Source organism: Pocillopora damicornis, chromosome 5 (genome assembly GCF_964200805.1).
Source record: "Pocillopora damicornis chromosome 5, jaPocDami1.2, whole genome shotgun sequence".
Taxonomy (NCBI): domain Eukaryota; kingdom Metazoa; phylum Cnidaria; class Anthozoa; order Scleractinia; family Pocilloporidae; genus Pocillopora; species Pocillopora damicornis.
Window position 1 is genome coordinate 1255424 of NC_142674.1, and position 25176 is coordinate 1280599.

General features: G+C 37.6%; 4 protein-coding genes and 1 long non-coding RNA gene across 11 annotated transcripts; 1 reads left to right on the top strand and 4 right to left on the bottom strand.

The window, feature by feature from the left end:
* The first annotated feature begins 214 nt into the window (after positions 1-214).
* On the top strand, positions 215-2410 carry LOC149044671 (uncharacterized). Of its 2 annotated transcripts, none has more exons than XR_016187000.1 (2): positions 215-608; positions 1403-2410. It is a non-coding gene; the product is annotated as an uncharacterized LOC149044671 (long non-coding RNA). The 2 variants fall into 2 exon arrangements; XR_016187001.1 differs by having other exon boundaries at positions 215-493.
* Positions 1366-3736, bottom strand: LOC113685927 (alpha-N-acetylgalactosamine-specific lectin-like). 4 transcript variants are annotated; one of them, XM_089207770.1, is made up of 4 exons: positions 3029-3152; positions 2738-2876; positions 1941-2004; positions 1366-1828 (listed from the first exon to the last, which is right to left on the bottom strand). In XM_089207770.1, exons 3-4 carry the CDS (start codon positions 1990-1992, stop codon positions 1398-1400), a joined length of 483 nt encoding a protein of 160 aa, XP_089063896.1. In that variant the 5' UTR covers positions 1993-2004; positions 2738-2876; positions 3029-3152; the 3' UTR covers positions 1366-1397. The 4 variants fall into 4 exon arrangements, with proteins under 4 accessions (XP_089063896.1, XP_089063893.1, XP_089063895.1 ...); XM_089207767.1 differs by lacking the exon at positions 2738-2876 and having other exon boundaries at positions 3029-3736; XM_089207769.1 differs by having other exon boundaries at positions 2763-3736.
* Positions 3737-3767: 31 nt separating this feature from the next.
* LOC113685924 (C-type lectin LmsL) lies at positions 3768-6034 on the bottom strand. Of its 2 annotated transcripts, none has more exons than XM_089207771.1 (3): positions 5605-6034; positions 4699-4762; positions 3768-4610 (listed from the first exon to the last, which is right to left on the bottom strand). In XM_089207771.1, the coding sequence occupies exons 2-3, from the start codon at positions 4754-4756 to the stop codon at positions 4186-4188; spliced, it is 483 nt and encodes a 160-aa protein (XP_089063897.1). In that variant the 5' UTR covers positions 4757-4762; positions 5605-6034; the 3' UTR covers positions 3768-4185. The 2 variants fall into 2 exon arrangements, with proteins under 2 accessions (XP_089063897.1, XP_027059308.2); XM_027203507.2 differs by having other exon boundaries at positions 4699-4765; positions 5605-6031.
* A 1307-nt stretch (positions 6035-7341) lies between these two features.
* Positions 7342-14099, bottom strand: LOC113685925 (uncharacterized). Of its 2 annotated transcripts, XM_089207762.1 has the most exons (8): positions 14017-14099; positions 13070-13145; positions 12045-12362; positions 11347-11520; positions 10527-10697; positions 9924-10094; positions 8547-9458; positions 7343-7597 (listed from the first exon to the last, which is right to left on the bottom strand). In XM_089207762.1, exons 2-8 carry the CDS (start codon positions 13128-13130, stop codon positions 7455-7457), a joined length of 1950 nt encoding a protein of 649 aa, XP_089063888.1. In that variant the 5' UTR covers positions 13131-13145; positions 14017-14099; the 3' UTR covers positions 7343-7454. The 2 variants fall into 2 exon arrangements, with proteins under 2 accessions (XP_089063889.1, XP_089063888.1); XM_089207763.1 differs by lacking the exon at positions 14017-14099 and having other exon boundaries at positions 7342-7597; positions 12045-12356.
* A 3730-nt stretch (positions 14100-17829) lies between these two features.
* LOC113685926 (uncharacterized) lies at positions 17830-22285 on the bottom strand. Its single transcript, XM_089207764.1, has 6 exons — positions 22061-22285; positions 21454-21536; positions 20834-21145; positions 20011-20322; positions 18526-19434; positions 17830-18245 (listed from the first exon to the last, which is right to left on the bottom strand). The coding sequence occupies exons 2-6, from the start codon at positions 21509-21511 to the stop codon at positions 18124-18126; spliced, it is 1713 nt and encodes a 570-aa protein (XP_089063890.1). The 5' UTR covers positions 21512-21536; positions 22061-22285; the 3' UTR covers positions 17830-18123.
* Between the last annotated feature and the right edge of the window lie 2891 nt (positions 22286-25176).

Here is a 25176-nt window from a genome sequence, read left to right on the forward strand (position 1 = left end):
GGCATTGTTGACCGCACTGCTCAATTTTTTCGATAGCTTTTAAGTACGTGCTTCATTTTTGACGCAAAGAGGCATTGATTTCTATGACCGCAAAAACGTTCACGGTGAGGGCAATATCACACAATAACCAATTTAACAGTATTGGGCTCTCGACCGGACTGGTGGTCATATCGGATATTGATTAACCTTGGCTGAGGTTGAGAGGGCTCGTCAAATTGAAGCTATTTTTTGAACTTTATTTAAGGAATTGACCAAAGGGCTGTAGGAAGCACGACGGACTCCCTTCCACCAAGCTAAGCTGGGCGATATTTCCTCTTATGATTTGCTATATTGCTCTTCAGACCGCATAGAGCGTATGTTCGCATTTTCCCGTTTTATTTTTGGACCAAGTTAAAAAATTGAACAAGGAAATCTTTGCGAGAGGGTTATTTGGTTTGCCACTGCGTAATTTAGAGTACGAAATACGTGAGGTCTACATCTAGAAAATTTAGAGGTGAGAGTTTTTGTAATAGGTTTTGAGCGTTTTTGTAGGATGGGCGACGTTCACAAAATACAAATTGCATTGTAAGTTCCTGATCTTAAGGAAGATCAACGACTATTGGACTTTGGTATGTTATGCGCTTGAATAACTTTACAGTAAAAGCATTCCGTGCCTTTGCAAGAAGTTTAATTAGACGACATTACTGTAAGCACATATTTAGTTAGCATGAAATCGTTGCTTAACCCCTCAGATCTAACAAATGATTCGTTCCGACGAGTTGTGACCGAGTAATTTGAATAAGTATATTGAAATCTATTGGGCTATTTCGAAAATCATTCACGCTCAAATCTTATCATGCCAAGGAACATGTATGTGTTGGACTTTTTACGTATTGTATGAGATGTAAGGCATATCTGGTTTCCTTTTTTTTTCGACTGCGGCGTATTAGAAGCTTATTTATCCGAACGTCATGAATAATACAATAAAGAGTTATTATTAGCAATTTTACTTGATGTGCTCCATATATGACGCATCTTTACTACTTGAGAATTCTCAGCCAAGAGATCATTAATGATACTTTGACAGGAATGTAAAGATATATAAATAGATTTCGAAAATTTCATGATTTTCGGGGGCAACGGAGGGGATCAGTCGTTGCCAACAGAGTATAAAGGGGGGCATGAGGAAGGGGGGGGGGGGGAAGAGCCTTGTTGGGTTCGGCGGTTAAGTCTTTATCGTGACCTAACCAAAATTTCCTTGATCCAACCCCCAGTTTATGAATTATGATCAGTCCATTGTGCGCACATTGAGGACTGGACGTCTTTGACGTCTTCCAAACCCACTCCCCTTTAAAAAAAAATTCAAATTGAGAGCTGAGCCATTAGTTATGATAAAGAGAATAATTAGATTTATTTTTTTAAGGTTCCTTTTCACAAATGTACATGAGATTTTCATCACACTGAAAATCGTTCCAAACTCCAATTTGCGGTGGACCGTCAGGCCAGAAGACTCCATTGGCGATTTCACCGCAGTCCTGTTCATTATCCTCATCATTTGGTTGTTCATCGGCCCAGTTTGTATACTCTGCTGGTGTTCCATCTGTCCAGACAAATTCTCCTTCCTCGAGTTTATCCGTGAGTCCAATCCATGCCTCTCGATTTACCTCGCCTTTGGGGATTTGCAGGAATGTCCTCAGCACAAAAGTGTTTTCTTCCTCAGAATCTACCTTGACCAAGTGAGAGCTTATGTTTCGGCAGTCATCGTTTGCAGCATCCCATGTTTTCTTCTCCGTAAACAGTTTGTAGCAATTAGAATTCTCCCCGGGTGTTTCCCATCCTTCTTCGCATTCTTCAAAGAGAAAACAAACAAATACACAACTAAATAAGCCAAAAAGATTTCCAAGTGACTGTGCTACCACTGACTTGGCTTTCTTGCCGTTTACCGTGAATTTAACGCTTACCTGCAACACAGTGAGTGATAAGTAATGCCATAATGATTCCATCCAACCTCATCCTTGAACAATCCTACAAAAGAAGCAAATTCAGATGTTCTAATTTTCCCCGTGTCGTAAAGTACTTGTAAACAGGATATTTTTCCGATAAGATAAGATCCACTTTTGAAGGAATCTCAAGAGCAATTGTTGTGTTGTTCCGCCCCCCCCCCCCCCCCCCACCAAATTGGAATTTCAGTTGCAGCCGAAGTAGTCATGAATAATAAAATCTCGAGGACGAAGAAAAAGGTAGAAATTAAGGCCACGGAGCAACCTTCCCGTTCCTAATTATCTTTAACCAAACAGTTAAGTAATAAATTATATAGGGATACAATTTTTAGTCACTTTGCAATTATGCATTAAATTTTAACAGTGTTTTTCTGTATTTCAAGTCGGTCGCCCTTAATCAGGGTCAAGTAAACATCGATGTCTTCTCAAAATATTCGAGCATGTCCGTCATCTTTTAGAGTTCTCTTCTATAAAGAAAAAAGTTTTCTCTGGTACAAAGGCACGTTGGGGATCGAAATATCACTGCCAAGCACTAAACGTTATTTAGAACCGTAAGACTCTTCAGTGTTGAAACTAAATCCTTTTTTTTACTTCTAAAAGGACACAGGATTTAAATGGCTATGATACTCTAAAAACCTAACTACATGAAATGATTAAAAGTGTTCGATTAAGTAAATGCTTCATTTTAGCCACATAGCTGCATGTTCACTTTGAGAGCAATTTGAAATACTCTCGGTAGAGAGGTCTTGCCTAATTACCTGCTACCAAAAAAAAGAGACGCACGCTCGTATTCTTTCTCTTTTTAACTTCTTAATAATACCAAAGACCCGGCCTTTTTTCTCAAAGTCTTTAGCATTCAAAATATCGCTTAGATAGACGCAACTATTTCTCAAAACTCTATAAAGAAGAAAAAAAAGAAAAAAAGCAACTGATTTAAAAGAATGTAATATTGTAACACCCACACAATAAGGTAAAAACAAGCTGGCAATTTGAAATACTACGACACCTCATTTCATGTGTTTGAATGTAACTCTATGCAGCACACTTACCTCCTCGAAAACAGCACTTTTCTTTTCGGGAGTTAATGGCCACGATCTCTCGTGAAAGCAGAATTGTAAATGGAGCCAGGCATAACATGGAACGATTTCTTTTGGTCTTACAGACATTGATTCGACTATGTCATGAATCGAGCCACCAGATCTCTGAACAAAAGGAAAACCCAACCTTCTCTGATTCTATTAAAAATTTTCGCACCTTTCGTAAGACCACCTGTTCAGACAAGAAACTGAGGCAACCATTTGGAACAGCAATGCTGCATCAGCGGTCAGCAGTCAGATAAATGCAATAAGAATCGATTTCATCGCCATGTAAATTGCATTGTTCTGTTACCCTTTATTATGGGCGCTTAACATTGAACATCAAAGATTTAAGAAAGTTCTTACATGCAGGATGTTAACAGCTTACCACCTGAAACGGAGGGTCGGCTAACTGAAGCCTTGATTTTAAACTCTCACCACGTTAATATTCCCTTGTAGTCGTTTGACAATTTTATCGGTAATTTTTAACAGATTTGAGGATGAAGATGCATTTCGAGCAACGTCCGGGAAAAGAAAAAAAATCATTTTGATAAAATAATCATCATATATATGGTTCCTATAGGGACTAATGGAATGATTTCCTGAAATTCCGTTTCTTTTTGATTATACAGTTCTCCGTTTTGCTTTAATTTAATTTTCAAAGTTGTGCGGCTTTTTCTTCCTCAGATTCCCACTGTTGAAGAAAAAATCATTTGAGGCATTCTGGTCAATACTTTAATTGATGATAGGAAAGCAAACTCTTACAGTTCTCAATCAAAGTGACGTAAATAACATCCTTGGACCTGGCACAGCCATGGCCTGTAACAGAGGTTTGGGGAACGAATTAATCAAGTGGCTGAAATACATATAATTCGCGATTAAAATCGCCATAATGAAGTTAATAACGAAGATGACAATAGCCAAGCCGATAGCAATAAAGCTTACAGACTGTTGGGTTTCAAGGTTAGCGTGTACGAGGATAGATTCACTTTAACTTCGGTTACAAATAATGATGTCTGTGTAACGTGAGAAACACAGACGCGACGTAGGCATACGTTCGAATCATGTAGCGTTACATTGATAAAGTCCTTCAAGAATAAAATCGTACCTTGAACACAAGCATTTATCAGTTACTCCGCCTTTTCACATATAAACATCAACGCCTTTTTACACTGGAAATCATTCCAAAGTCCAATTTGTGGCAAACCTCCGGGCCAAAAAACACCATTCACAATCTCGACGCAGTCTTGTTCGTCATCCTCATCATTGGGTTGTTCGGCCGCCCAGTTTGTATATTCTGGTGTCGCACCATCAGTCCACACAAAATCTCCTTCCTCTTTCTTGTCTGAGAGTCCAGTCCAAGCCTCACGATTATTATCGTTCGGTAATAACTGCAGAAAACTGTTCAACAGGAAAATGTTTTCATCAGCAGATTCAATCTTTACCAAGTGGGCACCAGTTCCCTCGCAGGACGTCTTCGCATCATCCCATGACTTTTCTCCCTCAAACATTTTATAGCACTTGCTGTTAAACGATTTCCATCCCTGGTCACATTCTGAAATGAATAATCAGCAAAAATATTTCCAAGATTCTTCGACGGATAGCGGAGGCGTCTTGGATCTTGGAGAAGTCTATAGTCTTACCTGCGGAACAACTCCTCAGCATCACTAACATTGCTGTGATAATTCCAAGATACTCCATTGCTAGCTGCTAAAAAAAAAAAATCAATAAAATGTCAATTGGGCAAGTAGATACATTCCATATTATGCTATTCTTTATTATTCGGTTCTTTAGCTTTTGTCTGTTCTCACTAAATTCGTGGATCTTCAGGTAAAAATAAAGCGTCGAGTTGAGTTCTTTTTTTTTTTTTACAGCGAATCAAAGTCAACAAGAGGCTGACCTTGGTCTGGGGCGATATTAAATGTATATAATATCGTTCGTCAGCGGCAGGTTTCCCGAATGATTTCAGTAATTTAGTTATCAGAAAGAATTAAGTGTAGGCAGGAGTTAAAGAAAAATTTAAGGAAACAAGCAAACGAAGACAAAATTAAACAAGAAGCAAAGCTAGCAAACCATCACTCGGTAATGAATTGATTTTGATGGTTCACAAGGGATGACTGAGAGAATTGGCAAGACAGTCTTTGGAATAGTAAGAAAGGCATAGAGAAATTTTGAAAAGTAAGAAACAAACAAACATTCTAAATAAACAAACAATCTAAACAACAAACAGGAAAATACACTTGTCATCGAATGTCACGCGAAGTTGTAGTATATATTTCAATTTAGGAGCCAAAACATTGCTCTTAGATAAAATTATCGATCTGCCATCTTATATTCGATAAAAGTCTGTCAATCGAGTACCAAATTTATTGTGATAGAGTTCACTTAAAGTCACTTCGAGCGTTAAACGATATTACAATAACCTATGGCATAATAGCATAACAGGAAGAACATTATTGTAAAGTATGCTCTCTAATCAAATTTTCTAGTTGATCACTTTTCTTTCGATAGTTTCATGTAACAGCTCATTGTTTCAATTAGGTAATTACCTTCGATGTGTCGCTCTGAGGAGCTCTGGTGATCTAAGTGAAAAAAACGATCCCCCAGTGAAATTTAACGTTAATTTGACTGTGAAAGCTGATGCGGGTAGGCTTCGACACCACCTGTAGAGCGATCATTAAAGAAACACGCCCCTGCTGTTTTTGAGGAGGTCAGATCACCACCCATGAATAAGGCCACCAGAGCAGCGCAGTCGTTTGAATCATTTAGTTATTGCATGGCTCCTTATTGGAATTCTTGAGAAGAAATATGAAGTAAGTTGTTAGTTCTCAAAAGATTTTACTTAATGATCGGCAAAGATTTGATGCATCATGATAGCTTTTCACCTCTGTTTCATATTATACTTGTTGGAGTACCCAACAGAGAGAAAGAAAAGCGAGATCCGAAGGTGTTTGTCTACGCGGTACTTTGGGCTTCCACAATGACATTTCCCAAGTTTTCTAGGAACAATTTCACTCAATTTTGGACTGTAATGAAATAATGAGTAAATAAAAGTAACCTTCTTTGTTTACATTTGACCCGTAACACAACAGATAATAGTCTCAATATGAACGAAAGAGTTTCTGGTGATGTATCACATGCATTACATTGAAATGCAGCCTTCATATTGAATACAAACTTTATTTTAGGGTTGTAAAATTTTGGATGCGTGTACCCGGTTAGACATACACTCATAACTTTACCAAGCGTAACAAAATACTGTAACAGTTCATACTACAGCAGCACCGTTGTGAGTAAATTAGTAAAGTCAGCGGATGTCAGAGGAAGTCACCGATTTGCTTGGTGACCACTCGTGCTACTTAGTAACCGTTCGTCACCTGGGCGCCGCCATGTTTTCTTTGTTGATCACAAAAGTGATACCTTCAGTTTTTTCATCGATGTAGTTCTCAGGCCATCCGCTAAAGGCGGAACAGGCGGTTTTCTCAAGAATAAAGTTTGTTTCTACGAAAACAATAGGTTCTCTTTTCGTCGAAACTCATTTGCATGTCACGGGTGCGATGCTTGGGGGCAGTCACAGATACAGCGAGCAGCTAAACGGAAGTTGCGTGACATGACACTTACGCATTCACGTTTAAGTTTAATAAAAGGGAAATAGGTGACGTGATGATTGAAGCGACAGATTTTTAGAAGAGAGGATACAAAGTTCGTGACGTGGTGGGTGTCGACGATAAACAATAAAACAGGATTTGACTACCGAGAATAGAGTGTACCCCACAAGTTCGGTACACAGCGAAGGTATCACGATAGGCTCATGACGGTAGTAAATTATAAATTGACTTACAGTTAAATTATTCAATAAAAATAAAGGCATTGCTTTAACAATCAAGATCACTTAAGCCGCTTCTCTTTGGTCACATCTTTTGTCTTTTGATAATTTTTTTTTCCTTTAATTTTCATTATTAACGTCTGTTGTAACCGATAATTTGCATCAACACTTGGGTCTAATGAGCGAGCCTCGGTAGTATTTAGAGATGGAACGACGCTGCAGCCGTGCAAAACTTCTCTGCACACCATAAAATCTGTTTACCAAAGTCTCGCACATCATTTATTAGACTCTTCTCTGCTAAATACTCTAAACGGAGTTCATTACCGAGCAGTAGCTTTTTTTGTCTTTTTGACTAAATAAAATAGACTTTGGAATAACCAAACGCTCTAAACATGCATGTTATGGAAACAGCGCAACTTTACCACGACAATGAAATTTAGGGTTAAACTCTACATTGTTCAGGAACCAAATACAACTTTTAATGGATTCAACTTTATTTTGATATTCATCGCATACTTAATCGTCAGATACACTTTATTAATTCAAGCGATATTGCAAATTAATATAAGCTAACTAATACAACGGCTGCAACAGCTTCTCCAATTCTTTTGCACGTTTCACTTCAGATGGCTTTAAATGGAATACCTTTATTATCTTTTCAGTGACACCAGAAAACTGTCTCCTTGGAATATGATGAAGAGCACTGAGACTTAGTCCTACAGAAGAAAATCAAACGAAACAGGCACATAATGATAATGATGATGATAATAATAATAATAATAATAATAATGAAAAGATGTGGCTCTTCATCTGTGAAGGCTCTACAAAATTACTAACTACAAGAATATACAATAATCAAGAAAAATTACAAGTATTGTAAAACTGCTAAGTTACTATGTGATCTATACATTTCACGCATGTGTAATAAATGAATGCAAAAGCGGTCTTGAAGAAGGAAAGGGCTTACAAGAAAGACAAAGCACGCGCTTTCAAAAATATTTTTCAGAGCCTACAATATTCCCTAAAGTCCGAGCAGCTTCTTATTTTGACATTGACATTGATATTTTACTTGATGATGTACTCGTTTGCACTCGTATAACAACAGAAGAGGCGATGATTACCGATACCATCAATGTCTAACAAATGTTATATATTTTTTTATATAGTTTTTCAAGGTCCGAAAATTTGGAATTCCTTACCCAATGGTATTGGGTAGTCTGAAACTTCTTCGAAGTTTATTACTGAATCTACAGATATACCAACTCTTAACATTGGTGGTTTGGCAAAAAAAATGTTTCCAATGAACGCGTATCGCTTATAGGCATATATTTTTTCTTTTTGTTTTAGCAGGAAGGAGTCCATAGTAGAAGCCCCATGATTTCTTGAGGCCCTCTTGCCATATATAAATATATTGCCACTAACAAGTATTTTAAACTTAATAATTTTGTTATGAAACCCATCTTTCCATCTATGAATGGCGAATAAAATCGGTATTGTATTGCGGTATTATAACATCACATTATGCGGAGCACTGAGTATGGTTGCCACCAAAACTCACGACAAACTCATTAAACCTGTGCTTTACTACGAACCCGGAAAGTTTTGACTGTTTGTTTTTTTTTTCTTGCCAATGATAATTTTACATAGAAAAGATAACATACCCACCTCTTAAAAGAGGTAATAAATTGGCGGCTTTCCTGGATGACTGATATTCTACTCGAACACCTTCCGGCTGCGACAAAAGGTTGAGCACTTGCTGAGGTAGCAATTTAGATCCTGGCATAACCTTTTTGATACCAGGAAAGAAGGCATTCTTATGAGCGTCACTTTTCTTCTGCCACTCGTCCCAGATCTTGTCAATAAATCCGTGGTGAAGAAAAAACTCCGGGGCAGCAGCTGAGTCTATCGAGCACATGGTCCCGTCTATCAAACAGTGCACAACGTCGTGAAGATTCACTCGGAGCATAAGCTCAAAATCAGTGAAGTTACTCGCTGGTATTCGTAAGACTTCTTGAACTGCCACAGAGTCAGGAGGGTTCCCATTAAACCTCCGTGCTAAACACCGAGGACCTGGCTCTGGTAAGGAATTGGCTGGAAGTGGCACGATGCTCCAATTGGCCTCTCTGAATGGTCCTGTCTGGACACAGCTATACGGCCCTGTGCCGTTCCCGCCGAAACCAGAGTTCGCGGTGTGCCATAGGCTTTCTCTTTTCACAGTGCTGAATGGATTTCCAGACACTGAACTCCAATCCCAGTATGCTATCGTAAAATTGCAGGCTACTTGACGAAGGAGGTTCTCGTAAAGCAACATGAAATAGCGATGCCATGTAAGGAAGTGCGTTTGTTCATGAATTCCAGAGAAAAACTTATTTCTATGCCGATTGATTAACTCATCATAGTCGTTCTTAAATTTTGGGTCAGTAGAAGCTGTTAATATGACTTTAATGTACCGTTCTCGCTCAAGAGATGACATGGAAGTGAATTCTTTTCGAATACGAACGCAGTTAACCAACTGGCCTTGAACACAGGTGCATCTCTGCCCGCATTGATCAAATGAGGTACTTCCTTCTTGGCAAACTAGAGATAAAATCAAGACAATTACGCTTTTATTATAAAAATAACCATTATGTTTAATATCATCGCATAAATTTCAAAGCTTTACAAATGTGACGAATCCTCAATTAAGATGCACAAAAAGAAACAACTGCTACATGTTTGTATATCTACAAGATATACGAGGGAAAATGTCACCAAGGCAGAGTCAGAGTTATTATACAGAGTTACCATGAACGCCTGTGGCTAAAATCATCATATAAAGTGATGGTTCCTAAACTAATAAATGTTTAGTGCGGAATTTGAAACTTCTCAATGGCTGAATTGTAGCAAAACAGTCTTACTCAGTTTGTTGCACTTCAGAATGTTGATTAGCAGACCCATTAACTTTTATGATGGAAGACTAAATGTAAATACACATTATCCTCTAGAAGAAGCCCCTTTGACGGAATCATACTGCGACTGACACTAACAAATTGTTAGACATACATGGACACGTGTTGTTGTTGCATGCTTGGGACTCCGAGCTACTTCCTGAACAGTTGAGACCACCATTGGTTGGAGTAGGACTGGTACAAGTGCGACTGCGTGTTTGTGTTCCACCACCGCATGTTTGTGTACAGCTGCCCCAAGCCCCCCAGTTTGACCAACCACCATTGACTATATAGAAATAAATTGACGCTTGATAGGTTATTGTAATTGATATCTATATATTTCACTTTTCCAAGAAGAACTGAATCAATCACAATCTGCTTGAATTACGTCGGCTAAATGATATGTGCGATGGACTTGCACAATGCTAGAAATATCTTAGAATTTTGTGAAAATTCTTAACTCCTACGGTAACTAATCAATGATCACCACAGCTGCACAGGTGATGCTAGATAGTGAAAAATGAAGTCGATCTCTGCATGATTGGATGTGCGAGAAAAAGTGCTAAATATTTTCTATGCGGTTATAGGCACTAGTATTACTTAACATACTGTCCTAACCGTAAAGTATTTCCTCGTCATATAATACACGATTTGCTAAACAGGGGGCATTAAGTACAAAATCTTTTTGTCCGTATCATCTTTGTAAGGAAACTTTTACCTGAACAACCATTTTTATAGCAGAGCTGAGATTGAGATCCAGGTCCTTGACAAGCAGCTCCGCCGCTTTGTGGTAGAGGATTGCTGCATGTGCGCATGCGTGATCGAACTCCACCATCACACGTTCGAGTACAAGTGCTCCAAACTCCCCAAGTAGACCATCCGCCGTTTACTTAGAACGAAAAGAAAATTTTACTTTACATCTGTCTGTTTTCGAACCGATTAAATAGATATTTGATCCAATCTCTTATTTGGACATGAATACGTGTTGCAAGGTCGTGACTGGTCACTGTTTCCTTGACAACTTGTACCACTTCCACTCGGGAGAGGATTGGTACAAGTAGTCACGCGTATTTGACCACAACCACCCCAGATGCCCATTCCGACCATTTACTATGAACTAGAAGTAACAACCAGGGGTTGAAAATTTTTACATCCGTTACTCATATTATCTCTTCCAAATCTTTATTCATTTCCTTTCACTTTCTTTCGCGTCGAAAGGTTGGGATCGAGAATCGCTTCCACGGCAAGTAAGAGCACCTATACTAGGCGGGGACTGGAGCAGCTGCAACCGCTCCAGTCACCCCAGGCTAAACCATGCACCATTAGCTAAAATTATAGAACACTTTGCAAGTTCATTATTACGCATTTTTTAACATTTGATATGAGTCAATCTTTGATTTAAAGCTAATTGCTTCTTAGCGCGATTCAGTAGTTATGGAGAAGGCCTTATGACGCACATGCAAGCGTGCCTATTGCATGCGTTGAAAATGAAGATAGAAAGAAAGGGTAAGAAATCTTGATATAACTCCTTGTCTGACCTGGGCAACTGTTGGTATTGCATGAATGAACCTCAAGAGAGTTATTCCCAACGCAGTCGGCACCGCCAGCAGCCGGTGAGGGATTAGTACAGGTCCGTATGCGTGTTTGCCTGCCGTTACCACATGTTAGGCTGCAAGCGCTCCAGGCTCCCCAGTTCGACCACCCACCATCAACTTAAAATATGAAGAAAATAATCAAATTTCTGAGGAAGAGATCTGCTTTATAAGTTATTAAAAATAAAAGTGACGTTTATGGATACAATAGAAGTGGACAGATATCAACGCAGTTTTCATTTGTGTTGGACTTAGGGAATTTGTAGAGGTAACAACATGATACCGAGTGCAATTTGATGTTAATAAGCACGAGTAAATTTTTCAAATACAACAAAATGGATGTTTCATAGGACAAAGTTTAAATTAGACCCGAGAGAATCACAACATTCAGCTTGATGTGTTATGCCTACATTTTGTGGCGCTTGGTGTCCTCTTAATATTTTTTCTGCCTTACCCTTAGAGCACAAGAATAACACAAAGATGTAAATTTTTCCTCAATAAACTAACCCCGTATGGAAATGTCTTTATGTAAATATTTGAATTCCGCAAAGATTTCTACGGCATTTTTTTGAAAAACAGACTGCTTTTACGCTTCTCTACGCATAAGTAACTCATAGTTTTAATCAGGGCTGCGACTTTGTTACCTTTCGTTTTCGAAATCTTGAAGACGGAAACAGCCGACGGACCTCCGATAGTCAGGAAGCATCCATACCCTTTTGTCCCTTTGGTCGTAATTGTGAGACCATCTGGGCCCCAGGAACATACTCCATAGTTCTTGATGGCAAAGTACGAATAATTTCTCTTGATGGCCTCTTGAGCACAGGCCTGCGTCACGTGACTCAAGTCAGGTAGCTTTGTCCAATCGATACGATGCCTATAATCTAGATACGCTTTATAGAATAACGAGTCGTAGGGGGGTTCTGAAAAACATCCCAGGTAGGACACGTGAACTTGGCCTGATGCTACAAGAAGAAGAGTAAATGAATTATATTATATTAGTATCCGTTTTGTTCTTTTATTTTTTGTAGAAAAAGAAATGTGTTCTCTTAGTAATGCTCTTTGACTCCTTTCTTTCTAGTCCTGTTTCTTCACGTAAAAAAAATTGAATAAAAGAATATAAAAGAAAATGAAAGAGTCTCTTGTACCTTCGTTACAGCAAATCGGTCATGAAAAGAAATGTGAGTCGCTTAGTTTTAAATGGTGATTGGATTTATATATTGAACCACCTGACCACCTGACCCCATAAACTCCACAGTTGTTAGAGTGTTCATAACGAGCTTTTCTACGTAGTTACTTCATTTGATGATTTCTGAACAGTTCCACTCGAAATACTGCCATTTTGTTTTTAATTTCCAATTTGCTAATCTTGTCTTTTCAAGAAAAAGACATAAAAGATCAAAGAAAGGTCCACTCGCGTCTTAAAAACAATAAAAGTAAACCAGGCGTGATATGAAGTATGTCATCTAAAATATTGGACCACCCCTAACACAATACAGAAAATTCTGAGTAACTCTACAGGTGGTTAAATGTTAATAACCAGCTATTCTACTAAGTTCTTTCATTATTTAATTTCTAAACTTAAGGATCTTAAATTAAATGATTCATGCAAAAGCGAAACCTGCAAATGTGCTATAAATTTTTCCCCGTAATTTAAAGTAGAAATCCTTACCTTCAACTTCACACCAAATTAAGAGCGTCACCACCAGAAAGAGAACAAAAGTTCTCGCCATTGTTATAAATGAGATCTGAAAAAAGAATGAAGTTATTTACTTCATACCACAATCAGCTTTTAAACCCAATTATCTCTTCGGTCACCCAATTGATTCAAAAAGAGATATTTCAGCAAGTAATATGGAATACTGTGATATTTCTCTCAGCCAGCTGGGGGCGATCAGAATCAAAATATCATTTACCTTGCCAGAACAAAAAGAAAACTAAAACTATAGAAAGCGCAAAATCTAAGATGATATTTTCAAATCCACTAACATTCTGTAACAGTGAATCTTGGTAAAGAAATTACTAAATATACTGAAACACAAAAATAAATGGATTAGGAAAATTCATACCCCTTTTTTTCCTTTTCACATAATACCTTTTTATCGTTGATGGACTGAGTTTTGATATTCCTTTTTTTTTTTTTAATCATCCCCAACGTCTTTGGTAGACGTATAAAAATGAAGTAATTTCTTCAACAAGTGATTAAAAACACTATTACCTGTCGTATCCAATTAATTTTTTTTAGATTAGCCAATAATTACATCAAAATGATAGAAAATAATTCGTTCAATCGCACTAGATAAGCTATTGAACAAAGCAGGACACCACATTTTACTTTTCTACGACACCATTGCGGCTAATAGTTATTTTAAGATTTTCGAATTTGTTTAACTAAACCCTAAGATTTTGATAAATTTCATATCAAACAGAATGAAAGAGTGGGATGTTTTATAATAAAACAGAATTCAGATATTTGAAATACGGGCGAATTAATACCGCCAGGATACAAATGCAGTAGTTTTGATGATAATGGAAAGTTTTCTTTGTTCTAGATTTAAAATCTTAAGAAAAGATATTGTTAAAAACAACACCTTAGAATTAGTCTACCATTTTACTTACAGCGCGTTTTGTCTTGAACGCCGTCGAAGCACTACAACTGGCAGTGGTAGCTTATGTAAAAGTCCTTCTTTGTTAAATTTTTATAAAGATTCGTCTCGAACAATGCACCCATTGACAACAGACCCCAAATATCAACTCAATATAGCCCTATTATATCATCATTTTTCATTGTATCTACAAAATTGGACCATATTTCAATGCGATATCCGTTGAAAACGCGTTCTCGTCCATATAACGTATCTGAAGAGTAATGGCTTCAAAGGATCGAGATTCGTTCGTAAGAAAAGCGACTGATTGGTCAAATCCTAGCTTTCACACGTGAGATTCTATTTTGCAGCGTTTCGTAATCATTAATTTGTTACAATTTACGAGAGAAAAAAGAAAGATTTGAGAACCTTTTTTGAATACCACAGTTAAGGAGTCTACTGAATGAATTGTAGTTTGGTTGAGACAGTTTAAAATGTAATTCCCCGGCTTCAGTTTAGGGCATCTCGTTTAAACCTATACTTATTGCCTGGGTGAGAGGGCTAGACGGTAAGATATTTTGCTCGAAGATACTCACTAGCTACTGGATACTGGCTGAGGATCATGGCTGAAAGCCAAACTTTACACTGCCAGCCCGACCTAACCCAGGCAATAATCATTTTACCATATGAACGTCGCATTTAGCTGGGCTGTAAGGCTTTTCACGGCCTTGCTGTCGGATACAGCCATCGTACAGGGATTTGTGTTCAATTGTTTTCAATAAAAGCGCGTAAATGTAAGTACGAGACTGTACAAACCCACATACTCACTTCGATAAAACTCACCCGGCACTTTTTAATTTTTTATTAAGGCACTTTCCAAACTCGGTTCATACCACTGAGTTGTCAATAAATTACAACTAAGTTTAATTTCATGTTTTTCATGTAAATCGTAAAAGCGGTTCAAAGTAGCTATTTAAGTGAATTCGATATACTCCAGTTAGATATTGGTTTTGTAATCCTTTTTCGCAGGTATAACGCAAGATATTTATCAACATAAAAACTCCATCATCTGAAAATCTGATATAAACCAATTTTCCGCTTTGTTTTTGAGAAAAGCACACTGCTGTAATAATCTTTTCATCTCTGTCGCTCTTTTTACTTAAGATAACTTTGTACGAAACACTCTGATGGCCTATACACTGAGGAAAGTAAAACGTCTTCGTTGACTCTGACTCTGCCCTGAAAACAAAGGGATATTTAATAGTCAGTCAGGTGTCTTATAGCTTACCATTCAGCTGCTTAATTTGTTACACCGTTTTTCAGTAATAGATTAAAGATGAAACCAAAATGTGGTAAAAGCAAAAAGGCGGCGGACGAGGTGCAGCCGGGTGTCTCACTAACATTCTTGTCGCATTTTAGTGTCTTCTGTGATCTACTTCCTGTAACATATATATATGTTCGTTAAAAAAGAAAAAAAATCAAAATTTTGTCAATATTGACGTCATCTTTGTATCTGTCTTCCAATAGATCATAAGTAGGAGTCAATGAAAATGAGTATATAATTCAGCTCATCACATAGATACCTGATAGAGGTCTAATGGGCTTACGAGATGGCTGGTATTCCACCCGAACGCCCCCCTGGCTACAAGGATAGATTAACCACCTCCTTGGGTAATATTTGAGTTCCTGGTGGAAACTCGATTGCAATAGGAAAGAGGTGGGCATCACTTTTCTTCTGTCAGTCATCTCAAATCTTGTCGATGAAGCCATGATGCGGAAAGATCTAGATAGGAGTTTGAACGGAAGTTGAGGTAAAAAAATATTCCCACCACATTCTGGGGTAGAGCTGTTGCATTGTGCGCTATAGCCTTTCATTCATTGAGTTTCCTTAGTGCTTAAATTCGTAAGCCGATGTAGTATTCATGACGTTTCACACGTATTGATTTCGTTGCTCTTAAGGCCTCAGTCATCGCTTTTTCAACTCCGATAAACCTTTACATTCAAGTCCAGAAATCGACCGAGGCATTGTGTTTTTTTTACTCATTTTTATTTTTTTCTTATTAAGCCGGTTTTTTAGTCTGTCAGGTAAATATTGATTTACAGACTGGTGAGAAGGTTGAGAAATAAGAAAATCGTACACGGTGAATGCACCACTTTTCTACTAAGTTCTTTCATTAGTTGGTTTCGAAACTAAGGAGTTGTTGATATTGAGCTGGATGATTTATACAGGAAAGCCTAACCTCTAAGTATTCTATGCACTTTTTGTCTCTTTCCTTTTCACTAAAAATCCTTACGTTTCATTTTACACCAAGCTAAAAGTGTCACCAACAGATAGAGAATCATAGTTCATCGTTCTTTTCATAAAATCTTTCGATAGATTCATCTCCAACAATGCATGCATTTATGACAAAATCCCAAATATCCAAATATCAAATCAATATAGCCTTTTGTATATTCATTTTCATTCTCATTACTCATTGTGTCTGTATTATATTTACCGAAAGATATTTGAATATGATATCAAAAATGTTCCCTCTTCTTTGATATGGTTGACAATTTATATGAATTGTAAAGACTCGAATAAATCTTGATTTTCTCTGTTACAACTGCTTGTTCAAATCATAGTTATCCAGAAGAGACATTCTGATCTTCACTCCTGAGTCTGATACATGCAGAGCGTTTCTTTAATCGTTCAGTTATTGGAATTTAGAAAAGAAAAATGTACTCCTGCTTAATTTTCTAAAAATTTCACGAGATGAATCATGTCATGAATTATTCAAATTCCACACCAGGCAAGTGATTTCATTTCTTATCAATAATTGACGTTTAACTTTAACTTTTTGCCCTTAAATTCAACGTTTTTAGCTGAGAGTTGGGTACATGATCATGGATTCGCAAAGCACGATGGAAAAGCTGATGGCAATACAACTGAATCCACAATTGCTTCTCCTTGATTAGCAGCATTTGTTGTAGAATAATATAAAATTGGCAATCAGGTTTGTTGATACACTGTAGAGCAGTTTCCATTGAGTGTCGAATAAACAAAACCCAGCTATTCTCAGCGACCTATCAGAACAAAGGTTTATATCATCATCACTGAGAAAATGAGGACATGAAGTACAACGAGCAAAAACTTCTTGAAGCGAGAAAATGCAAATGACCAAGTCCCGATTGTTTCAAGTTTTCATCGATCTGATTGGTTGAAAGGATGGCGGGAGTTTTCTAGACCATTCACAGAGAGAGGTAAAGTAACACCTGTGCAATCTCGGTTTAATTTCAATACGCATTAAAAATTGTTCAGCAAAAGCAAGACACAAGCACGGAGCCTGAATCAAACCCTTGAATTAAGTTCGGAAAGTAATTTAGCTCGACAAGCTCTGCTGTGCTACTCGACACTGGTACGACAGTGATTCAGACAACACACCCCTGCAGTGTCAGACAAATTTCACAAATTATACTAATATATTTCGGCGTAATTGCGTTACTGCGGGGGGGGGGGGGGGAGGTCATGAGAAAATTTCTCCTTTATGCAGTATGCGCTGAATTTTGAACGACATTAGTCCGACGTCTGAATCAGAGTAGTGCTTCCGTCGTGCTATAGTCGAACCTAATTGCAATTAACTTGAGCGCGGGAGAAGCTTGACGTCTGAACTGGGACTAAGTGTAAATATTTCCTTCCATTTTCTGTTCTTTTTTTCGAATGCCAGAGCGAAAGAGTCGGATGATGCATTGTACTTTTTTTTGTGACAGTCCATGTATTTCCATAGTTCCAATGTAGAAGAAAATTCATTTAAACATTTGTAAACAAGGCGGTATCCAAATTATTTTCACTTCAATAAAACTCAACTGTTTCTTCATTATTTTTATTAAGTTACATTCCACACCAGTTTATCCATATCACCAGGTGATGAATAAGTTACAGCTTCCCTTACTTTTACGTTTTCACGATTTCATATTTTCCAGTTACTATTTAAATCAGTTCAAGATTATTAGATACTGGTTAAATTCGTAACTTTTCAATGCAAGTACAAAGCTTAAGATTGATTATAATGGATATTTAAGTCATAAGTAAATGTGATATACAAACAAAATTTTTCGTAGGTGCTTCTGTGTTTCTTTCCTCGGTGCTCGGTGCTTCAGCTCATGGCTGTATCATCTTTTCCATCGCTCTCGCTTTTGTAACCTCAGATGGCTTTACATGGAACAGTTTGATGGCCTTTGTACTGATAGAAGAAAATCGCCTTCTTTGACTTTCTCCCTTGCCTGAAAACAAAGAGATATTTGATAGTCACATCTTTTCAAGCGTTTTTTATCATTCTGAGCTACCCTGTTGTTCGAAGTGGTGATGATGGTATGGGGGAATTGGTGGTGACTGACATTTCGACGACCTTTGCAGGGGTTATCATCAGACTTAACTCTGTTGATGACCTCCGCGAAGGTTGTCGAAACGTCCGTCACCACTTCCGACAACAGCCCTTCCCAGGTCTACCTTCAACTGGACGATCATAGATACGACCAAAGATAACTTAGACCACACATATACCTGATAGAGGTCTCACAGGGCTTGTAGGTTGCTGGTATTCTGCACGAACGCCTCCTGGCTGGGATGAAAGACTAACCACCTCCCTGGGTAACACCTGAGTACCTGGCATAACCTCGTTGATAGTAGGAAAGAACGCATTCAGGTGAGCATCACTTTTCTTCTGCCAGTCATCCCAAATCTTGTCGACGAAGCCATGATGCAGAAAGAACTCAGGCGCTAAAGCGGCGTCAACAGAGCACATGGTACCACCAATCAAACAGTGAACTACGTCATGGAGATTTAATCTGAGTAGCAGCTCAAAATCTGTGAAGTTAACCGGGTTTATTTGCAAGACATTATTCACTGCAACCGTGTCTGGAGGGTTTCCATTAAATTGTCGCCTTAAGCATCCAGATCCAGGCGAGGGGGGAGCTCCCGATGGAAGGGGAGGGAGGCTCCAAACGCTCTCTCTGAAAGGACCCGTCTGTACACACTCGTTGGGTGGAACGCCATTTCCGCCAAAAGAAGCATTGCCTCTATGCCAAAGGTCTCTGGGATTCGTTGTTCGAAAAGGATCACCCGAAACTCGAGACCAGTCCCAGTATGACACAGTGAATCTGCAGTCAACCCGTCGAAGAAGATTTTCGTAAAGCAGGATAAAATAACGATGCCATGTGAGAAAGTGAATACGCTCATGAATTCCCGTCGCGAAGAGGATCCTATGGTCATTGAGGAGGCGGTCGTAATCGTTTTTGAACCTGGTGTCAGTTGAAGCTGTAAGAATGGTTTGAATGTATCGCCTTCGCTCTGTCAACGAGAGGGATGTGAACTCTTTTCTAATCCTTACGCAGTTAACGAGACGCCCACCAATGCAGTCACATCTCCGCCCGCATCTATCAAACGATGTTTGTCCCGCTTGGCAAACTAAAACTGGAGAAAACAATTCATGTACATGAAAGACTGTCCTGTTCCTCCATCATTCCATTATCAAAAAAGGGCTACACTGTCTATCTGACTCTCCTGTTCGATTAAGATCCCACTTTGACAGAAAATTCGTCTCTCAATATCTAAAAATTCAATAATTTCTGTTAAAAAGTTTATGCTTGGGAAACTGATTATGCCCAAAAAAAGTGATCTATCGGCCTAACAGAAGAGTATTCAAATAAAACTTTTGCTGTTCATTAGGAGAAAATACGTATTCGTTTATGTGAAAAGGCGAAGAATTGCGTAAAGTTGCATTCATTAGCGACAAAAACGATCATTTGCGCGTACATCAGATTCAATGACGATTTTTGGCATTTTAATCAGCAATCAATAGAAATTATGAGGCAAAAATATACTTTCATTTGCGCTAACCTTCAAGTCATGAACACCTTCTTGAATGCCGATAGAGACAGTACACAAATATTATCGTGCACAAACCATTCATTCACATTTTTAACGCACATGAACAGCAAAAGGTGTAGCTCTAAGACTTACTGATGAAAAACTAATGAAAACAATAACCTGAAGCTCTCTGTATCCTGTAGACTGCAGCATACCGCAGCCTGCCGACGCCATTGTGACATCGATTTCTGTATTTCCTTCTCCGGGTGATGCTAAGTCCCTTTCGTCCCCACGTACACTGACGCCATCTTTTGATTGCAAAGTAAGAGTACTTTTTCTTAACGGCTTCACGAGCACAGATTTGGATCATGGAACTCAAACTGGGTCGCTTTGATCGATTACTGGTTCTTTTGTGACCGAAATACACTGTGTTAAAGAGGGGGCGATTTTTAGATTCTCGGTAACATCCCAAGTAAGAAACAGGCGTGTTTCCTGAAAGAGGAAAAATTGGGTGATTGGATGATTTGTAACTGAGTTTACAGAACAATTTACAAAGTAGAAGTGAGGTTTTGAGTCATTTGTAAACAGAATCTTACTCTGATAGAATTGAAAAACAAAACAGAATATCACGATTATGAAATGAAAAACTTGTTTTTAGATCTGCTACTTTTGCTGTTCATTATGAGAAAATACGCATTCATTTGTGTAAAAAAGCGAAGAATTGCGTAAAATTGCATTCATTAGCGACAAAAACGATCATTTGCGCGTAAATCAGATTTAATGACGATTTTTGCATTTTAATCAGCAGTCAATAGAAATTATGGGGCAAAAATACACTTTCATTTGCGCTAACCTTCAAGTCATGAACACCTTCATGAATGCCGATTGAGACAGTACACAAACATAATCGTGCAGAAACCATTCATTCACATTTTTAACGTACATGAACAGCCAAAGGTGTAGCTCTAAGACTTCCTGATGAAAAACTAATGAAAGCAATAACCTGAAGCTTTCTGTATCCTGTAGACTGCAGCATACCGCAGTCTGCCGACGCCATTGTGACATCGATTTCTGCATTTCCTTCTCCGAGTGATGCTAAGTCCCTTTCGTCCCCACGTACACTGACGCCATCTTTTGATTGCAAAGTAAGAGTACTTTTTCTTAACGGCTTCACGAGCACAGATCTGAATCATGGAACTCAAACTCGGTCGCCTTGATGGATAACTGGTTCTTCTGGGATCAAAATACACTCTATTAAAGAGGGGGTGATTTTTAGATTCTCGGTAACATCCCAAGTAAGAAACAGGCGTATTTCCTGAAAGAGGAAAAATTGGGTGATTGCTTTTTCTATCAAGGATGCATTATATGTGTTAGTACACAAATGAATTTACATGATTTGTAACTGAGTTTACAGAACAATATACAAAGAAGAACTGAGGTTTTGAGTCATTTGTAAACAGAATCTTACTCTGATGAAATTGAAAAAAAAAACCGGAATATTACGATAAGTTTCATATTATGAAATGAAAAACTTACTTTTAGATCTACAGGCTATACTTTGAACTACCCTACGTGATCCATTTTTATAAATTTGCCAGATGGTATGAAGGGTGAAATCATTACCTTGGGTCCCTCCAAATACGGATAACGCCAGTAATGCTCCCGTCAGCAGAAGGAACATACTGCTGTTAGTTCATAAACCAGATCTGAAAAAGCGAAGAATGACAAAGCCATAAGAAGAGGTTCTACAAAATTCTCCGATCTCGCCGTTTTTTTTAGTGCTAAAGTAAACTACCCTTTTACTTCGCTCTATATACAGTAAAAAAAAAAGAAAAAAAAACAAAAATTAAAACGTCTGGTTCCCAAAGTTCCTCTGCGGCTGAACTTATGAACTTCTGAACTTCTCATGTAAGAATTTAAAGCTTCGATAGGTTGCGACACTCTATTAATGTCTATGTTTACGAAAATGTTCCTTGAAGAGAAAGATTTCATTGCCATACAAGGTAATTTTAGTTTTTCAGAAATTATAATTTTTTGCCACCAAGATTTGACACTTAGTTGTGTAAAAATACAAACTTAGTTTTCATTCATCAGTTTGTATAATTGTTCTCCGTTTGTTGTCCTCTGGTGTGGCTCAGTATAGGACCCTGAACAGATTTCATTACGGTAGTTACTAAAAACATTACAGGATTTTTGGTGGAATTTGGGTGTAGTAAATACCAAATCGAACCTTTTTGGTAAGATTTGGCTGCACATCAGGATCTGTTGGATTCACTCGTGGATGTTTAAATACGATTCATGGTTGAGTTTTTTGTGTTTAGTCCGAAATCCGAAATTCAGACAAAATTTGGTAATAGAAGGACGTGCCCATTCGTCTCTTTGAATACACCCTAGAGCGGTAAAGTGTTTAACTCCAGGTAAAAATACCTAATAACTTTACAAAAGCTAGTGGCACTCACCTGATGTTTGGTCTCGATGGTTGTATAAACATTTGATGCACTTAGTTCCTTAAATAGCAATTTCCAGACAATGCTCTCCAATAACACTTTACTAACTCATCAATGAAAACTTCCAAATATTATTAATGATTTCCATATTGCATCCAAATACTAGTCTTGCCGACACTTTTTTTTCTTTGACGCTACCACCTACAATTCTTTTTCGTTTTTTTTCTTGTTTTTTTGTTAAATTATAATTAAGAATATCTCGATATTGTTACTTGAGAATTTTTCCTTCCAACTGGCGTTTTTGATGAAACAGAACGATTATTTTTGTCTTTCTAGGAAGATACTGAGTCAATCCTTTAGAACAATTTTGCAATTTCGACATTGATAAGTCCAGAAATTCTTCGCAATCGAAATCTTTTTACTAGATTTACTCTCGTTCCTATTTTTTTTCAAATTTACTCTTTGCACATACCTAAAATCTTGTTGGAAAGGTAATCATCGAGTTTCAGGCAGATACAGCGAAAATTAAGGATGTTTCTAAGAGGCTGTGCTGTTATTATTAGAAATTACTGGTCATTTTTTTGATACCTTGCTCAAGGGACTAGCCTTGAAAGAATTGTAGTTTGAAAATAGCCACACCACTTGGGTCACCTTAAAATTTTAAAGGTTTAATAATATGAATCTGCGTCAAGCTAAGAGTTCATTTTCAGCTAAATGCAAAATGGATGTAATGTCTCCAAAAACGATATGTTCGAGTATTAGCGTCAATTTGAGACAGATCTCTTGATCTGTTAGATTTTTTCAATAATCAATCCTAGCGCTCAAGAGTGCACTAGTCTCTTGTCTGTTTAAGAGGCTTCCACGTGACATACAGAACAATTGATATTGATATTGACGTTATTAAAGGTGCCATTTCCTTGGTCTTTTTACCGCCAATGTTTTTTTACATTTCTCAATATCAGGCTTTGATTCTTTATTGCTATATTTTAGCCTCGATAAACCTTACCTATTTCAATCAAAGTTCATAGATTTTTAATTATATTTTGTTTTTTTCCTCAGCAAACATATTAGTTATTATTTTATATAAAATATTATTATTATCGACATTTGTTAAAAATATAGAATTATATATTCCAATTAATAGATATTAGCACTTGAAATAAAGATATGAGGCATCGTGCGCTAGTCTATTGATGAAAATCTTGCGTTTGGAGTTGAACGAATTCTAAGCAGAGTGAGGCATTCGCTTTGCTAGCACAGTTGTTTTATGCGAGCGCCAAGTACAACACTTTGCAACTTTTGAAGTGACCATAATAGTTTTGAAAACTAAACTTATCGTTGTGTTTTCTGGTAGCTTCCGCCGCTGTCTATACCATATCATACCCTTACAGTAACCTTCTTAAAGCGCGACGTGCACGTGGTAGATATTGCAACTATCAACTATTTTTGATGATGAGCCGTGTACGTGATACATTGGCGTTTCAGCACACTGAAACCAATGTTGTAAAGTGCAATTACTTCGATAGTATCCACAAGAAGTCAAAGTTCACCGAAGCCGAGTCAAAAGAAAGCTGTTGATTGATACAATTCGGAAGGCAAACTTCGTATTTACACTTTTCTCCAGATTTGCCTGAGGATAAGTCGTTCAGTGTAAACAAGAAATCGTAAGGAGGAAGCCGGATATTTTGCTGGATGTAAATGATATATCGTGGAGCTATGATATATAGATGATATTAAACGATATGGCACCCAGGGAATACTGTAAATCGTAAATAGCTCAGGGATATAAATCACCGAAACATTTAAGGTTTAAAAAACAATAAAATGTTCCAAGTCAGAATTGAATTTGACAGATCTGGGTGTTCGTTTTCAATTCGGAAGGCAATCTTCGTATTTGCACTTTTTTCCAGATTTTCCGAAGGATACGTCGCTCAGTGTAAACGGGAAATCGTCAAGCTTAGGCCGGATATTTTACCGGATGTAGTTGATATATTATTTGATGATGAGCCGTGTAAGTGATATATTGGCGTTCAACACAAACCAAAGTTGTAAAGTGCAACTACTTCGATAGTATCCACAAGAAGTCAAAGTTCACCGAAGCCGAGTCAAAAGAAAGCTGTTGACTGTTACAATTCGGAAGGCAAACTTCGTATTTACACTTTTCTCCAGATTTGCTTAAGGTATGTCGTTCGGTGCAAACGAGAAATCGTCAGGAGGAAGCCGGATATTTTGCTGGATGTAAATGATATATCGTGGAGCTATGATATATGGATGATATTAAACGATATGGCACTCAGGGAATACTGTAAATCGTAAATAGCTCAGGGATATAAATCACCGAAACATTTAAGGTTTGAAAAACAATAAAATGTTCCAAGTCAGAATTGAATTTGACAGATCTGGGTGGTCGTTTTCAACATCCACATTAATTTTCACGGATTTTTTTATTACTTATTACTTATTATTGTTACTTCAATGGATCATAGGCTTAATATCATGTTATAGTGCAATGATTGTTAATCTCTCTCGTGACTACTTGGCCTTTGATTTACCGCATTTAAACTCTGACTGATTAAAATAGAAAACAGCCTGCCTCAACGAAGCTTCTATTAAGACAATATTGTTAAATAGGCAAGATTCATCACATATTTTCTTGAAATAGCGCTATAACAAACACGTGATATACCTAAGAGTACTTCTCGACCAATCGTAATCAGTAAGCGTGACCCTTATTTAAACAACTTATTCATTCCTAAAGTTACAACAAAAATCATATCTGTGAAAAGAATGAGAAAGATGGTGTATTTTTTCTCTAAAAATCATACTTCTGGTACTTTATTTATTTCCATGGTCCTTGAATCTTTCACATGACTGTTTCATTTGTTCGCAATTGGTCTCA

Coding starts and splice junctions, on each gene's coding strand:
- LOC113685927 (XM_089207767.1), bottom strand. CDS start 3,145: ATGTCTGTAAGACCAAAAGAAATCGTTCCATGTTATGCCTGGCTCCAT. Junction 2,005..3,028: donor AAAGTGCTGTTTTCGAGGAG/GTAAGTGTGCTG, acceptor CTTCTTTTGTAG/GATTGTTCAAGGATGAGGTT. Junction 1,829..1,940: donor TATCACTCACTGTGTTGCAG/GTAAGCGTTAAA, acceptor TTCTCTTTGAAG/AATGCGAAGAAGGATGGGAA.
- LOC113685924 (XM_089207771.1), bottom strand. CDS start 4,756: ATGGAGTATCTTGGAATTATCACAGCAATGTTAGTGATGCTGAGGAGT. Junction 4,611..4,698: donor GCTGAGGAGTTGTTCCGCAG/GTAAGACTATAG, acceptor TATTCATTTCAG/AATGTGACCAGGGATGGAAA.
- LOC113685925 (XM_089207762.1), bottom strand. CDS start 13,130: ATGGCGAGAACTTTTGTTCTCTTTCTGGTGGTGACGCTCTTAATTTGG. Junction 11,521..12,044: donor CAAGATTTCGAAAACGAAAG/GTAACAAAGTCG, acceptor TCATATTTTAAG/TTGATGGTGGGTGGTCGAAC. Junction 10,698..11,346: donor CAATACCAACAGTTGCCCAG/GTCAGACAAGGA, acceptor TTTCGTTCTAAG/TAAACGGCGGATGGTCTACT.
- LOC113685926 (XM_089207764.1), bottom strand. CDS start 21,511: ATGTTCCTTCTGCTGACGGGAGCATTACTGGCGTTATCCGTATTTGGA. Junction 20,323..20,833: donor CAGGATACAGAAAGCTTCAG/GTTATTGCTTTC, acceptor TTCCTCTTTCAG/GAAACACGCCTGTTTCTTAC. Junction 19,435..20,010: donor CAGGATACAGAGAGCTTCAG/GTTATTGTTTTC, acceptor TGTTTTCTCCAG/TTTTAGTTTGCCAAGCGGGA.